Source organism: Poecile atricapillus, chromosome 13 (genome assembly GCF_030490865.1).
Source record: "Poecile atricapillus isolate bPoeAtr1 chromosome 13, bPoeAtr1.hap1, whole genome shotgun sequence".
NCBI classification, from domain to species: Eukaryota; Metazoa; Chordata; class Aves; order Passeriformes; family Paridae; genus Poecile; species Poecile atricapillus.
In genome coordinates this window covers 17865150-17880262 of record NC_081261.1, presented here as the reverse complement: position 1 = coordinate 17880262, position 15113 = coordinate 17865150, and the positions used below count along the sequence as shown (strand labels likewise).

The 15113-nt window shown below is 49.6% G+C and overlaps 1 protein-coding gene across 2 annotated transcripts in view; it reads left to right on the top strand.

Moving 5' to 3' along the window:
* Nucleotides 1-15113, top strand: part of FGF18 (fibroblast growth factor 18) — a 65124-nt gene that overhangs the window by 43750 nt on the left and 6261 nt on the right. For both annotated transcript variants that reach the window (XM_058849130.1, XM_058849131.1), the window contains one exon: nt 5618-5724. In XM_058849130.1, coding sequence (XP_058705113.1) covers nt 5618-5724 — 107 coding nt within the window. The remainder of the gene's footprint in view (nt 1-5617; nt 5725-15113) is intronic.

The window sequence follows — 15113 nt, the reverse complement described above, 5'->3', positions numbered from 1 at the left end:
TCTCCATCCCCTGGGGCAGGTGGGCAGCGAGCCCAAAGCCTGTCCCAGGCTGTGCTCCCACCCTGCGGGCGCTGCCACGAGCGGGACCACGAAGCCGTGTAGGGGCTTTATCAGCACTCGAGTGACTTCCGATGTGTGCCAAGCCCTTTGTGTGCGAGTATTTACAGGATCAGGTTGCTGTAGTGGAAGTGCCTTTGAGGGCTTTGCTGCATTATAGATTTTTCTTCTGATGTCTCCCATGCAAATATTTAACCTGTCTGGTTCCTGAGAGCTACCGAGGCTGTTCTGCGGGTGGCAGGTTGAGTCTGCAGCCTGTCCTTTGTTCACAGAGCCCTTGCTCCTGCTTCCCTTCCCACCCCGTGATGGGGACTTGGCACTTGGTGTATGTGTTGATGCCCTGAGAACTTTACACCCCAAAAAGTCTTTGTCCCCAAGTACAACAGGTAGGGTGCTGGCTGACTGAAAGCTACAGCACTTAAATCCTTATTTAGAGTAAGAGCATCTTTCAAACCCTGGCTCAGGACTGGGAGCTGCTCCCTGAGTAGCCTCTGTGCTGACACCCAGCACTTCCCTGGTTCGTGCAACGCGGTGGCTTCAATCAGAAAATATCTGGAGCCTGGGCCTCAGAGCTGCTCTTAGTCTTCCTCCCCAGGAACATCCCATTTAATAATTTGATGTGCATCTGCTGGGCTCAGGACAGACAGGATGAGCTCAGGGCAGTGGGGTCAGAGCTCTGCCCTCCCGAGCACAAGCCTCACTGATTGGGGTGGTTGCTCCTAATCTGAACCTGAATATTTGTGAAGGGAGTTGGGTTCTGTGGATTGTAACCATTAAATTCCATTCAGTTTGTGGCACTATGCAAGTGTGCAGACAAAACTTCGGGATGCAGCCTTGACTCCCTCACTGGGCCACAGCCAGCAGGCTTCATTAGACCCTCCAGACTTTACCTAATTTTGGTGTTATTCCCTCATCATTACATCATGGCTGTGGAGACAGGGTCATGCTCTCTGCTGTTGTGGTTGCAGAAGGGATTCACGTGGTTTTGGTAGGGGTAGGCAGGGTTTGAACAGGTTTCAAGTATTTAAGCACTGCTGTCCGTGCTGGGGGTCTCGGGAGAAGATTCAGTCCCAGCAGAGAGTGAATCTTACTCTCCCATCAGACGTGATCTGTGCTCTGCAAATGATGGGAATGTCCTGGCACCAGGGTGACAAACTGGGAGAGCTGCCCTCCATCCCAGGGGCTGTGCTCCCAGCCTCAGTGTGCCACTGCATCCTCTTCATTCACTGGAAATGGTTACAGCTCTGACAGTGCTTCCCTGACTGTTTCAGAAAAAGAAGTGCAACCTAAGCAACAAAATCTTGGTCCCCTCTGAGATCCTCGTCCCCAGGAAATCTGTTGTATCTGGCTGACTGCAAGGTGTCTGTGGACAGTGTAAGCAGCTGTGTTCCTTCTCCCTATGGCTCCCTTTGCAGGGGTTTCACGTGCAAAAAAATCCAAACCAGTGGATAGACTTGAAGTATCCAGTCCTTCTGCACCCTTCTTGTGTTTTCCCCTTTATCTCTTTATCTGGACCTGAGGATTTTGTGATTGGAATTTGAAAACCTTACACTTTTCAGGTACCCTCTTTCTCCTCTCTTTCCCTGTGCCTTTCTGGCTCCTATCCTCCCACTCCCAGGAAATAGCTGAAAGATAATTTGGCATATTTTCTGCCACCTTCACATATCTCCCTGACTTCATGTTTTCGTAGCTGGTAGATAGCTTTTCAACATATATATATATATGTAATCCTTTTCACCTAGACTTGTGAGGAATTCCAGTCTCTTCCAGTGGGAGTTTTCAGGAAGGTTTAGGTTAAATGGGCCAATAAGGCAAAACATGTAGCAGGAGATCTCACCCTCTAAAGACATCGTTTCTCTTTTGCTTTTTATTTTTTTAATTCCCCAGGAAAATATATCAGAATATCTAGCTCTCAAAGAATTCAAACAATAACGCCTGATCTGAAGACTGAAGCACAGGGCCTTTGAAAATAAAGATTGTAATCTCTGTGTGGTGTGTCCAGGGACAGATGGGGCTGGAAGTCAGGTGTGCTGAGCAGCAGAGTGCTGTGGGGATGCTGCTCTGGCATGGTGGCACACCATGAGCTCTCCTGCACATTCTCTTGGATTTTCCCTGGCTCTTCTATTGTGCTGTGGCATATTTATCACAGGGCAGCATTCCAAGAACAGTTCAAATTAATGTAAAATGTGTTGGTGGTGGCTGAGCTTTTCTCCTGCTGTGTGTGAGTGGAGTGGGAGACACGAGCAGCCCCTTGTGCTGGGTCAGCCTCCACCCCCCAGGAACTCTGGTTGCATCCTTCAGGGCTGGGATTCATCCCAGAGGATTTTAGATGTGTTGTTTAAGGTGCCTGTCCCTGCTCCTGAGAGAACTTAGAGAGATGCCTGTTGCACAGAGAAGTTGCAGGGGTGCTGCAGTCTGGACGCCTGCTGGGCCATAACCCTGCACGGGTCTCCTGTGAAGAAAAGGGGGCCAGGGCTCCCTAGAAATAAGACAATGTTTCCAACATCTTAAGACTCAGATTTTGCACAAGTGGGAACCTCTGTGAGGCCTTGGTCTGCCCTAGGGCAGCTCAGGTCACAGCAGGGATCAGACATCCTCTACTGCACCTCCTGCTCCCGCTCCTTGGTGCAGGAAGGTCCCTGGGGGTTTGGGCTGTCCCCCTGGCGTGGATGCTGCTGTGTTTGCCAGCACAAATGTCCCACTGGATGTTTGCTTATCCTCTGCTGCTCGGGCTGTGCACTGGCACTTGCCTGGGAGGGATCTCAGCGCTGCTGTAACCTCTGCAGCCCGCAGGAAAGGTGACTTCCATCTAGTTCTAAATTATGACATTATTTTATTAGATCTTTAAACTTTAGTTAAATTTTTTATTCTAAAAGGGGGAGAAAGGTATCGTATTTTAATTAGTAGCGGTGCCAAAGGAGTCCTAGATTAATTATTTGAAATCACTCCATCCAGATGGTTTTCATTTTCACAGCAGGGAACCGGCATCTTTTTAAGGTGATATTTTTCAAATTAAAATCAGCTTGGATATTACTCATACTGGCTGCAGAGCGAGGGGGTGGGGAACACGAGCCAGTGTGCCCCGTGTTTGTCCATCTGAGCACGGGAGCTGCGTCAGAGGGGTGGGAGCTGCTGGGACCACAGCTCTTGTGGTGGGGGTTTTGTCGGTGTCAGCTCCTCCTTTGGCTGGCCAGAGCCTGTATGTGATGCCCAGAGTGCTCTCAGCAGCTTTTCCCTGTCAGGCTGGAGCGGGCAGGGAGTGCCCCACATCTCGGAGGGAGCTGTCCTGTTCTCACCTGGCCCCTGTGCTGGGTGCCCGTGCCCGGCTGCTTTGGCCACTGGACATCTGTGGGCAGCTCCTTGGTGCTCTGGGTGTTGGCCATGGCTCCTGGAGCAGGCTTTGCTGGCTCTGCTCGTGCGCTGGCTGCTGCTCTCCCTCCCTGAGGCTGAGCTCCATCCTCTGCTCCTGAGAGGATAAGCCCTTTCAGAGTCACCTCTTTAAAGGCAGATGGTGCCACCTTTGCTGTTCCCTTTTGTGTCAGGGCTGCACTGCACCTGAGCAGCTCCCTGAGCTTCCTGGAGCTGTGGGCCAGGCTCCAGCCACGCTGCTCAGCCTGCCCTGGAGGAGCTGTCCTTGCCTTGTGCCATCACCCCCTCCTGGCTGGCCCACCTTGATATCCTCACTTGGAGGGGTTATTTCTGGCTGGGGCCCTTCCTCACAGAAATGAGCACTGGTTTGACAATGCCCTGGCAGGTGAGGGGTTCAGCTTCAGGTTGCTCCCCGTCACAGGTATCTAAACCCATGAGGTGTTTCTGGAAAACTTCCATAAATATCCCTATCTCTGCATGATTGCAAGTAATATCCTGCTGTAATACAGGCATTATCCCACTTGCTGTCAGAAAGAAGTTATAATTTAAATATCCCCAGTGATAACAGGTTTAACAAATATATCTAAATAAATGTAAGCAGCTAGTAACTGGAAACCCCTGAACTTACAGATGTGATTGAGCTGTGAGGGGAAAATTGTTTAGGGCCCTTGTGAGTTAAAGGTTTGTGATATTTGCACTGCTGCAGAAGCCAAAAGCTGACTTTACGAGTGGGAAAAATATTAATGTGTTTAAATGAAGCAAACTCCTATTTCTATCCCCATGGTAAATCCTTACAATGAACATATTTGCTCTTAGAGGGCTTTAAAGTTTGAAATATGAATGCCAAAAAGAATGTGACTTTTTTCAGCGCAGATCAAACATTCTCCAGAGTTTGGCAAAAGCTGTATTTCTACGGTGGGGCTCAGAACTCACAGACATGAGTATTTCCAGAGCAGGAGTGTGGAGCTGCACTTGCTGACACTCACACATTCTTGCATTGTGTTTCAACCATGTCTCCTCTCTCCTCCTCCATGTCGGAGATGGATCTGCACCAAAATGCCCAGTCTGCCTGTTCCTGCCTCTCTGGGGAAATTCCTGGAATCCGAATCTTGAGCATGACTGGAATCTGTGTTTACCTAGAGATGGAATAAAAGGCTGCGTTTGGATCTGTCTGGGTTTTGAGATGATGATGATGATGATGGCACGCCGCTCGTCTGGGTGGCAGCTGGGCCCCTTGGGCAGGTACAGCTGGGTAGAGCAGGGCTTTGTGGAGATGCAGCAGCAATCTGTCCTCCCCCCTAGCTCCTGCTGCAAACCAGCTCTGGCATCAATACCCTACAAAACACTGAGATTGGCCACGTTTCTCCCAGCTAGAGCCTGAGACCTGGACCTGGACTGCCAGAAAGAAGCCTGTGACCTCCTGGGAGCACAACCAGGCATGCAGGACATGTGCACGGTGGGTGTGCACGTCACAGACATGAGCAGGCAGTGCCAAATTTCTCCCTGCGAGCTGTTGTGGCGACCTTTGGGAGATCCCTGCCAGATTTTGCACTGGGGTGTGCGGCTGAAGATCTTCTGTTCAGTGTTTGAGGGCTGCTGGCTGTGGGGAAAGGGTTTTCTTTCTCATCATGCTAATCTTTCATCTTCATGAGAATAAAATCCATGTTCTTACCCTCCAAGAACCCTCCTGCAGTGTGAAGGAGAGTGCTGGCACTGGAACGGGCTGCCCAGAGCAGTGGTGGCATCACCACCCCCAGAGGTGTTTAAAAGCCACGTGGATGTCACGTAGGGTGCCACATCTGGTGGCCACAACAGTGCTGGGGGAACAGTCAGACTTGATGATCTCAGAGGTTTTCTCCAACATAAGCAATTCCTGGTTGTCTGAACAGTGAGCTGGCATTGCTGGTGAGGTGGTGGGGCAGGAGTGACAGAGCCCACAGGTGTGTTGGCTATCCATGTTTCCATGTTTCCATGTTTCCATGGAAAGCAGCTCTAAACCCGAGCTATCTGTGTGGGGATGAGTGGAGAGCTGTCAGTCCTGCACCTGCACCGAGCCACGAGCTGCCTGGTCCTGGGGCTGGCCCTGCAGGGCGTGCTGTGGTGCAGAGGAACAGTGCCCTGGCGAGCTCTGCACCCTACAGCTTCCTGGGACCACACTGGTAAATGCTTTCTTTTCTTCTTCCTTTCCAAGCCCAGCTTCTAGTGGAAACAGACACTTTTGGCAGTCAAGTCCGGATCAAAGGGAAGGAGACAGATTTCTACCTTTGCATGAACAGGAAAGGCAAGCTAGTGGGGAAGGTAAGTGTTTCCTATTAATTCATTTGTAACCTGAGTGTTACCTTGAGCAGCCTCCTCCAGGCTGTAATGATGTGTTTGAGCCTCATCTGTCAGCCTCAAATGAGAAGCAGGACGGGGGATGTGGGGTTTGCAGGGCAGCTCTTGCTGTCCCAGGTGCTCTCCTGAGGCTCCATCCAGCCAGTGAAATGAGCCCTGCAGCCCCACAGGGCTCTCCAGGGCTGCTGCAGGTGTGCACAGGGTCGTGCCTCATGCAGGATGTCACCTCAGCATCCCAGTGCCATGGCCACCTCCACAGCACCTTCCCCACCTGATCTTCCTTTGGGGGGACATTCAAATACGAATTTCCCCCAGAACTGCTTTTGGGAGAAATTCAGAGTAGAAGGGCAAGCAGAGCACTGTGCTGGAGCAGAAAGCTCCTTCCTGCCAGCCAGGAGCCAGGGACCGGTGTGGCACAGCCAGGGCTGGAATCAGAACTTTGGGGGATGCCCCCTCAATGGAAGCTTGTAGCAAATGACAGCGTGTTCAGTCCTTCAGCCCAGCTTGTATGCTGAAGTAGTATTTTTTGTGTATTAGCTGTTTTTGTAACTCACACAGTCCTTCTTTATTGTTGGAAAAGCTGGAGGCTTGCTATCCAGGCAGAGGCTTGTGCAAAGCTGAAGTGCCACTGAAAAATAAATGTGGAATAGAATATTCCAGTTTTCAAACCTCTGCTGCCCTCACTTAGCACTGCCAGGAGTTCAAACCTAGCATCTCTGTGGCTGTGAAAAAGGCAAGCTGAGTTTTGTTTTGAGTCAAGGCAGTGAAAGCCATGATCCCAAACAGAAACCAAATGCCTCTGATGAAAAATTATTTACTATTGTGGTGGCAGGAGTGACATCTGTGGGACACTGCCTTCCCAGGAGGATCCCTCCCTCTTCCACCTGTGCTTCCTTGGGGAGCAGGTGCTTGTGGAGACTAAGCCCAGGTTATTTGCTGCCAGCCAGGGCCCTGTGCCTGACCTGCTTTGGAGCTGCCTGAGGCATCCAGGGCACTGCTTAAAGTCAGGGAGAAATGGAAATCAGCACTCTGGGAGGGCTGGGGCAAAGCATCCAATTCTCTCTGCTTCCTGCACTTGTGTTACCACCCTGTGTGAGACCCCATTGGTCTCATTGGAAATTACTGGAATTATTGGAATTATTATTGGACCCCATTGGAATTTTTTTCAACTGGATTTCAACCATGCTGGATGCTTTTGGAGGTTGCATTGGACACAAACCTGCCTTAGATATTTCTATGCCTTAATTTTCTGTCCTTTAAATGCAATCATAGCATTTTCCCCTGAAGTGTTACAAGGATAATGTTGTTCATGTTCAGGAGGTGCTGATACCAGCCGTGGAGACCTTAGAAGCACTCAGGTGGGGTACACTGAACACAAAATCTTACCTTTTTTTTCAGCAGACCTTGTCCCAGGTGGGCCAGCAGTGGCACAGGGCAGCCCACGGCCTTTCCTGTTCTGCACAGAGTGTTCAGGAGCATCCTGGCCAAGTCAGCATCAGTTTTTCCAAACATTTGAATGGAGTGTGTGTTTAAGGCTCATCCCCTGATTTGGCTCACTGGGTGCTGAGGCAGGACAGTTCTTTAGCTTGTCACCTTTCAGGCAGCGCAAACCCTTTCCCCCCACCACCACCATGTGCTTTTCGTGGTGTTAAGCTGGCAAATGTTTTGTGACAAAGAATAAATAAGTCTGTTCTTGTAAATACTGCTGCCCTCCCAGCCCAGCCTGTGACAAGTTCCCAAAGCAGCTGCCCTGGGCCAGAGGGAACGAGGTGCTGGGCAGGAAAATGTTCCAGATGTGTCGCCCACATTAACAGCTCCCCATGAGCAACAAAAGAAAACAATAGCATGTCTTCTAGATACCAAAGAGTGTGGTTTTAATTAATGTCATGGCTTCAGCTCTCTTTGTGGCAAGAGTTTGAGGGAATGCCTTTTAGCCTGCATGCTCCAAACAGCCAGTAAACCCCAAGGAAAACATGAGATGAAAGTTACGCCTGGGCTTATACAAATATTTAAGTTCAGTCTGGGGGTGGAGGGGAATGAAGCCCACGAAGTGATTGCTCCATGGTTGTCCTGCTATGTTCATTTGGCAGGAGAGGAGCCATGGGACCAACCTCTGGAGCCTTTCTCCTGCTGCTTTCCTGTTGCCTTACACTCATGATCCCCAAGCAGACCAGCACGTGCCACCTGGCTTTGTTCTGCTCCTCACTCAGTTTTGGATCCCCCCCAGTTGAAAACCTGCTTTGAATTTAGCCCCTTTTGAGTGCCATAATCACCTACGAAGAGTGCCATGGTCAGGAGCAGGTTGTTGTTGTTCTCAGCTGGAACCAGTGATGAACACATGAGCTCCAGAGGTGGACAGGGCTTTTCCCCACCTTGGAGCTGGCTGTGTTGCAGGGAAGCAGGTTAACCCCTGGGGCAAGAGGAGCAGCCTTTGTGTCTTTATTTCTGGCAACTGCACCTCCACCAATGTTTCCCAGCAGAGCCCTCTGCCAGAGGCTGCTCAGGAGCCCCAGACCTGGTGGGTTTTGCCTGTCTCAGGTGTTGCTGGGTGTGTTCACAGCCAGCAGGGACCAAAGGAGCTGTTTTGGGCAGGCTCCTGGCTCTCACAACAGCAGCTGCTGAGGTCACTGGCACTGGAAAACGAGACAGGGGATGTGTTGTACAGCAGGACTTTTCTGTTACAGGTGAGCAGCACCTGGGGAAAACAAACTCAAGTGTGTTTTTTGTGAATTCTTGGTGTTGTTTTGAAGAAGGCCCAAGAAACATTTAATTTTATTACTTTTTACTTCTGCCCATATCTTTCTTTGCCTATGGGTTTTTGCTGCTACATAAAAATTGTAGGTCCCAAGTTTTCTGGTCTTCCCGAGGTTTTCTGTGGACCACTGAAATTTATTATAAAATCAGAGAATTTTTTTGGTTGGAATAGACCTTAAAGCTCATCCCATTCCACTCCTGCCGTGGCAGGGACACCTTCCACTGTCCCAGGCTGCTCCAAACCCCAACCTCCAACCTGACCTTGGACACTTCAGGGATCCAGGGGCAGCCACAGCTGCTCTGGGCAATCTCTGCCAGTGCCCTCAAAGTAAAGAATTTCTTCTTTATGACTAGTATAAATTTATCTTTTCGTTAAAGCCATTACTCCTTGTCCTATTGCAACAGGTCCTGTTAAAAGGTTTGTCCCCATCTTTCTTTAACCTTTTTTAAATACTGAAAGGCTGCAATAAGGTCTTCCCAGAGCTCTCTCTTCTCCAGGCTTTGTGGTGAAATCATAGTACAAGGAGAGAGATGAAAATGGGAAAATTCAGAACAAGAATGACAGCTGCTTTTCTGAGAAACCTTTCTGTCTTTTTTAAAAAGTTACTAAACCTATTTATTTATCTCGGGCTTATAAAAACATGGGGGGAAAGAGGACTCAAAGGTGCAGTTCTTCTTCCAAGGAGAGGCATGATGTGACTTGTCCATTGTGACAAGGTGACAAGTGATCTAGAACACAACAGTTATGAATGTTGGCAGTAATTCAGTGCTAGAGGCAAAGAGGAGCTGATGGTCTCTTTGGAGGAGCTCTTGAGCTTCTAACTGGTTCTCCTGGGGAGTCCTTCTGTGCTTTTTCTCTCTGCCTCAGCTTCTCTTATCTCGTGCACTGAGATAAGGCCATGGGGGAGTGGGGATGTTGTGTTTGCTGAAGGCTGGCAAGGGTAAGTCTTTGAAGTCTCCTGGGGCGAGGAGCAGCCTGGGCTGAGCAGGTGGCTCTCACCTGAGCTGGGTTCCAGCTGCTCTTGCTGAGCCTGTCCTTTCAGACATCCAACTCTCCAGAACTGCAGGATGCTGCAGAGATTGCCCTTCCCTGTCCTGTCCCATCTCTGGCAGGACAGCATTTGCAGTCAGGGGTCTGGGTGAGCCTGAACCATCAAAGGATGGCCAGAGCCTGCCCTTGCTTTGGGCATGGCCAGGGTTGGTGGCAGCTGCATGGGGAGCAGAGCAGAGCATCTCCTGACCCCCAGCACTGTCTCCAGGGAATTCCCTCTGGTTCCTTGACATCCCCCTGTGGATGGAGCAGTCTGGTCAATGCTGGTGCTCAGGCTGCAGCAGGTATCTGTGGGGAGGGTATTTCACACTCCCACCTTCTTTCAAGGATCCTCAGTGATCTGGTGTCCACACACTCTCAGAATCATTGCAGTACAGGGGCATTATTTTTGTAAAAGCATTTCAATGAATTTGATTTTATTCCCCCATTCTCTGAGCTGGACATGAGCAGAGGGGAAAAGCTGTTTGGTGAGGGAAGCTGTGGGCAGCTGGGTGGCTGAGGCAGAGCTCCAGACTGGTGACAGGTAATTTGGGTTCCCCCTGGGGCTGTGTCCCCTGACACCACGTTTGCAGCACTGGAGCCCTCCCAGCACTCACAATGAGCTGAGCTTTGGTCCCCAGGCACGGTCCAGCTTCTGAACAAAAGCTGTGCCAGCCAAAGGCTGGCTGTGCCGGGGCCATGTCATTGGCACAGGGGACAGGAGGTGGCATGGCTGTGCTGGCCACCAGTGCCTCTCCCAGCCCTGCCCAGCACCGCTGTGCTGGTGCCACTCACAGCAGAGACCTGCCTCTCAGACACAGCAATTTTGCTGGTATGATAACTGCTTTCCAAGCCAATATATTTCTTAATGTTACCAGAAAGTCGCTAATACCATATGGCAAGGCTCTCTGTATTTTTGCAGGACAACAAACAAATTGTTGCTAGATGCCAGACTGCTCTGGCAGAGCTTTATCACTGATGCCTGCCAGCAGTAGCCTTTAGGGGATAGTAATAATTCGGGGTTGTTTACATCACAACTTTAAAATCGGGGTTTTCTTGAGGCATGTGTGTGTTTAGTCAGGAAAGTTGGCTGAAAAAATCTCTGCCAGCATCAAAGGGTGAAGGTGCCCACCATGGCCTGTAAATGTACTCTTGGCCCCTGAAACTCCTCTGGCCCCAGGGAGAAGGAGCTGTGGGGGCTTCAGCAGGAGCACCCCTTTGTAGGGAAGGAGACTGACCCAGGTGGGAGACACCAGGGCATTCTCCAAAGCCTTTCTGCTGTGCCTGGAGCAGGTTTCCATCAGGTGGCTTTGGCTGAGAGTGAGGTTGAGCATTCTTGAAAAGCTGTCTTTGAAAAGCTGCTGGTGCAGAACCAGTTCCTCACTGCAGGGCTGGGGGCTGAGGCAAGGACACTGTGGGATGAGCCCCGAGTCTGGTCCCCCCACATGCCCTGGTGGCCTTTGGGTGTCAGGGCCAGCCAGGGGTGCTGCAAAGGAGCAAAGGTTCTGCCAGGAGGTGTGTGGGGAGGGCAGGGGCACCCCAGGGGCTGCAGTTTGGAACTCTGGTGCAGCACAGGAGGTGCCTGCCCTCCTCAGCTCATGTATTTAAAACCACACCTAACTGCATCTTGGATTTGGGGCAAAACTCTAAGCTCCACTAGGGTTTGATGCTTATCCAGAATTTTTCCAGGAGTTGTGCAGTATTCAGGTTGCTTGAAAGGGGCTTGTAAAACCCAAGAATTTCTGAATGCTGAATTTGCAGCACAAACATGAGCAGGATTGGTGGGGTGTCAGGTTTAACAGCACGTGTTCTGTGGATCTCTCTGTGACACACTCAGCCATAAACCATTCCAACTTGGCAGCTCATGTGAAAGCAAAACTTGACATGGCTTTTGCTGGATCCTGCTCAGATCTTATTTGGAGCTGCAGTCTGGGTCTTTGCTCTCCTGTGAGTTTGTTTTAGGTTAAATCATCTAAATAAACACATGCACTGGACCCTGAGGCCAAGGAACTTTGGGCATTGCCATACTTTGGACAGGGAGACCTGATCCAGCACCATCTCAAGTGTCCAAAGTGACTGGAATCTGAGCCTGCAGGATTGCAAAGGTCTTAAAATCAAGGAGGTGACAAAACCACTTTTATTTTGGTTGGGCCATCAGAATCTTCTGCATTTACCTGATCAGGCTTTTTTCCTGCAACCTGTGGAAAAAAAATTGAATTTATTTTCTGAAAGTTTAGAAGCTGAGATTCTCATGAAATTAAAAGTGGAAGTGGAAGCTAAATCACCCTCCTCCATTCTCAGACCCCAAACATCATTGAGAAACTGGAGAGAGCTGCAGGAAGGGACCTGGGGGTGCAGGTCTGTGGCCAGCTGGATCTGAGCCAGCAGTGCCTGGAGCCAGGAGGGACAGCCCTGTCCTGGGACAGCAGGGGCCAGGGAGGGATTGTCCTGCTCTGTGCTGGGGCAGCCTCACCTCTAGTACTGGGGCAGTTTTGGGCACCAAAATATAACAAAGTCACCTTTTAGCTGTATGTGAACATCTCCAGTTAACTTAAGCCTCTTGGCACATCCATAATTGTTCAAGTGTTCACTTTGAAATATAGCAAATGGTCCTTTTATTAAAAAAAATAAATATATTCTTCATTATAGTAGTTTTATGATAAGGACTCACAGGTACTCTGCTGGGGATGTGAGGACTGTGTGTCAGGTCACCAGAGATGTGTAACACATGTTCAGATTTACTGTGATTCTTCTTCAGGAAATGTCATGTTTCCTTTGGCTTTTTTGAAGAAGCCCCAGTTCTCTCTCAAACAGAGCTTTGCACAGTCAAGCTTCACTTGCAGACCAAGCCTGTAAGCTTGACCGCTGAATCTTTTCCTTATCCCATGGCTGGAAGATGTCTGTCCCCTTCCAGGGAAGAAAACCATCTTCTTGAGAGCTGTGTGGTAATTTAATTTAATCCTTGCTGTGTTCAGGAAGCAAGTGTCACCATAAAGCTGCTGACCTCCTGTCCCCTGTGTTTCATGGTGGCTGCAGCTGTGTGTCCTGTTGGACTATTTCAGTTGCCGAAGGTTTAACGTTAATTAAAATTACTTATGGGGATCCCTGAGCCCCAGTCATGCCTTGTCTTGTCTGGGTGTAGAGGGTGTGCTGCTGAATGCATCTTGTGCTGACAGTTATCAAGTTGGATTTAATTGCCTTCCTCAGAGCATCTCATCTCCTAAGTGCAATTTGTTGTTGGTCTTGAGCACCTCTTAAGATGAGGGTGATGTTTCTTCTAAGCACTACTTAGCAAAAACACTGATGTATTTCACTGCAAAAAGAGCAAAGCAGTGCAGCCTTGTTTCTCTCAAATGGGTGCAGCTGAGATCACATCCAGGGCACTTCTGCTCCTCAAGAACTGTTTCTTCTTGGCTTGCAGTTTGGTTTTGGAGAGGAGGTGAGAAAACAGAGGCTGTTTTTGCAGTGGAGAATAAAACCTGTGCTCCAACAGTAGCAAAATAGTCTTATTGATATGGCAGTTACAGAAGTATATTTAAGGTAAAAAAATAAAAACTAGAACCTTCTTGAATACATTTTTGTTCTTGAGATTCTCTTTCCTTGTCTTTTGCACACCCAAAGATCCAAAGTTCTCCTAAAGGAAGACAAGTCTTAAGCTTTGCATTTGCTGCGTAGGGATGGAGGCTGGTCACTCACAGGCTGGAACAAATCTGGATGATAATTTTTTGTTATTTGATTTGATGATGGATTTCTCTTTTTTCTATAACTTGACATGAAGAGAACTAGTGCCATCCTGGATACAAGCAATGACCTTTCACAGCTCTAAATTCTCTCCATTTAAGCTTGCCTCAGGGAAAGTGGTGTCACTACTGGAATCTTGGCTGGGTGAGATTGCATTTGTTTGAAATGATAGCTTATAGTCAGTGTGCATGTTTGTTTAATGTGAATAAATCTGGGACAGACCCAGGACTTGCTATGAGGTCAGCAACTGTTCTAGTCTCATTATCCTGCTCCACTCGGCACCTACATCTGGTGTTTTAAACAATTTTTTAATAAAACATTTCCTATAGTGGCACAACCCTCTGTATCACAGAATCACTGAGGCTGGAAAAGCCCTCCCAGGCCACCGAGTCCCAGCTGTGCCTGATCCCCACCTTGTCCCCAGCCCAGAGCACTCAGTGTCACCTCCAGCCCTTCCTTGGCCACCTCCAGGGATGGGCACTCCACCTCCATGGCAGCCCTTTCCACGTTTAACAAATTCCCCCTGATACCCAGCCTGAACCTGCCCCACCCTGAGTCTCTGTGCTCTTGTTCTGTTGCTTGTTCCCAGGGAGAGGAGCACCCCCTTCCTTGCTACAATTAGATATTGAATTGAAGCCTACATGAAATATGCTGCTGGTCTTAGGTGGCTTGTATAGAAAGCTTGTATATGGCCTGTGGAGGCTGGAAATGACAGCTGGAAAAGAGCTCCCAACAAAGCCCAGCAGAGCCCTTCAGCAGCAGGTTGTGCTTTGTACAGAGGGGTGAAACACCTTCCCATCCCTTACCACGTGCAGCCCCTCTCAGCTTCCATGGAACTGGACCTGGGGGTGCAGGTAACAGGAGATGCCATAGATCTGCTCAGATATCACATCTGAAACCTGCCTGGGGATTCAGTTCTCCTGAAGAGAAGTAGCTTCCTGTGCCAGGAAACCTGCGGTTTTGACGTTAAGTTTCCTAAATTTTCTCTTGGTTTAATGAAGTTAATTTAAAAATCTGTTGATGTTTCTCCTCATGAACAGTAGGTAGGTGCAGCTCTCTGAGATGCAGTTAGGAATGGATGTCAAGCAAATGTGCATCTGTCCAGGTGAAGGCACCTGGTTTGCCCTAAGCTGGGCTGTGGCTGCAGTGCTGGCAGGAGCTGTGGCAGTGAGGGAGACCTGGCCCGGTGTAACCCCAGCCTACAGAGACTGCTTTCATCTGTGACCCCCTGCTCATCCTGGGACAGAGCTCTCCCGGGGCAATGGGAGGTACTGAACTTGGTTAGAAAAGGGGAGTTTTGGAAAGGAAGGTAGAAGGAAAGAAAAATTTTAACCGGTTCTCTTCTTTGCTTGGTTCCTGCAGTTTGTGTCTGGCTCAGGCAAGCACAGGGCTCTGCCAAGCCTGGATGTCCTGACCCACGCATGCAGGACCATGCCCTTTTTGCCTGTTTTCGGGAGGGATGGGGTGTTCCCAGCTCCAGGGGGCAGCTGGGGGCAAATGTGGGCAGGGCTGCTTTGGAACAGGGCCTCTGGAGGGAGATGTGCCCTCCACGGAGCATCTCCTCTGCGCGGTTTTGTGTTACTTCCCTGCCTCGTGAGTGCACTTAGATGTCCTGTATACATAATTAACCTCTCCGCTGTGCTGGCAGACACTTTTATTGAACTGCCCATCATGACTCCTAAGTATTTTCCTCGGAGGATTGTGCAGGTTCAGAGGGCAGAGAGCTGGAGGAAACGCGCATGAGGCTGAGTGACTCTTGGCAGTTATGGATGCAGCTTTCCTGATTTACTGCCTGCTCTAGGAGCAGGAATGTGCATTTGGGTCAAGA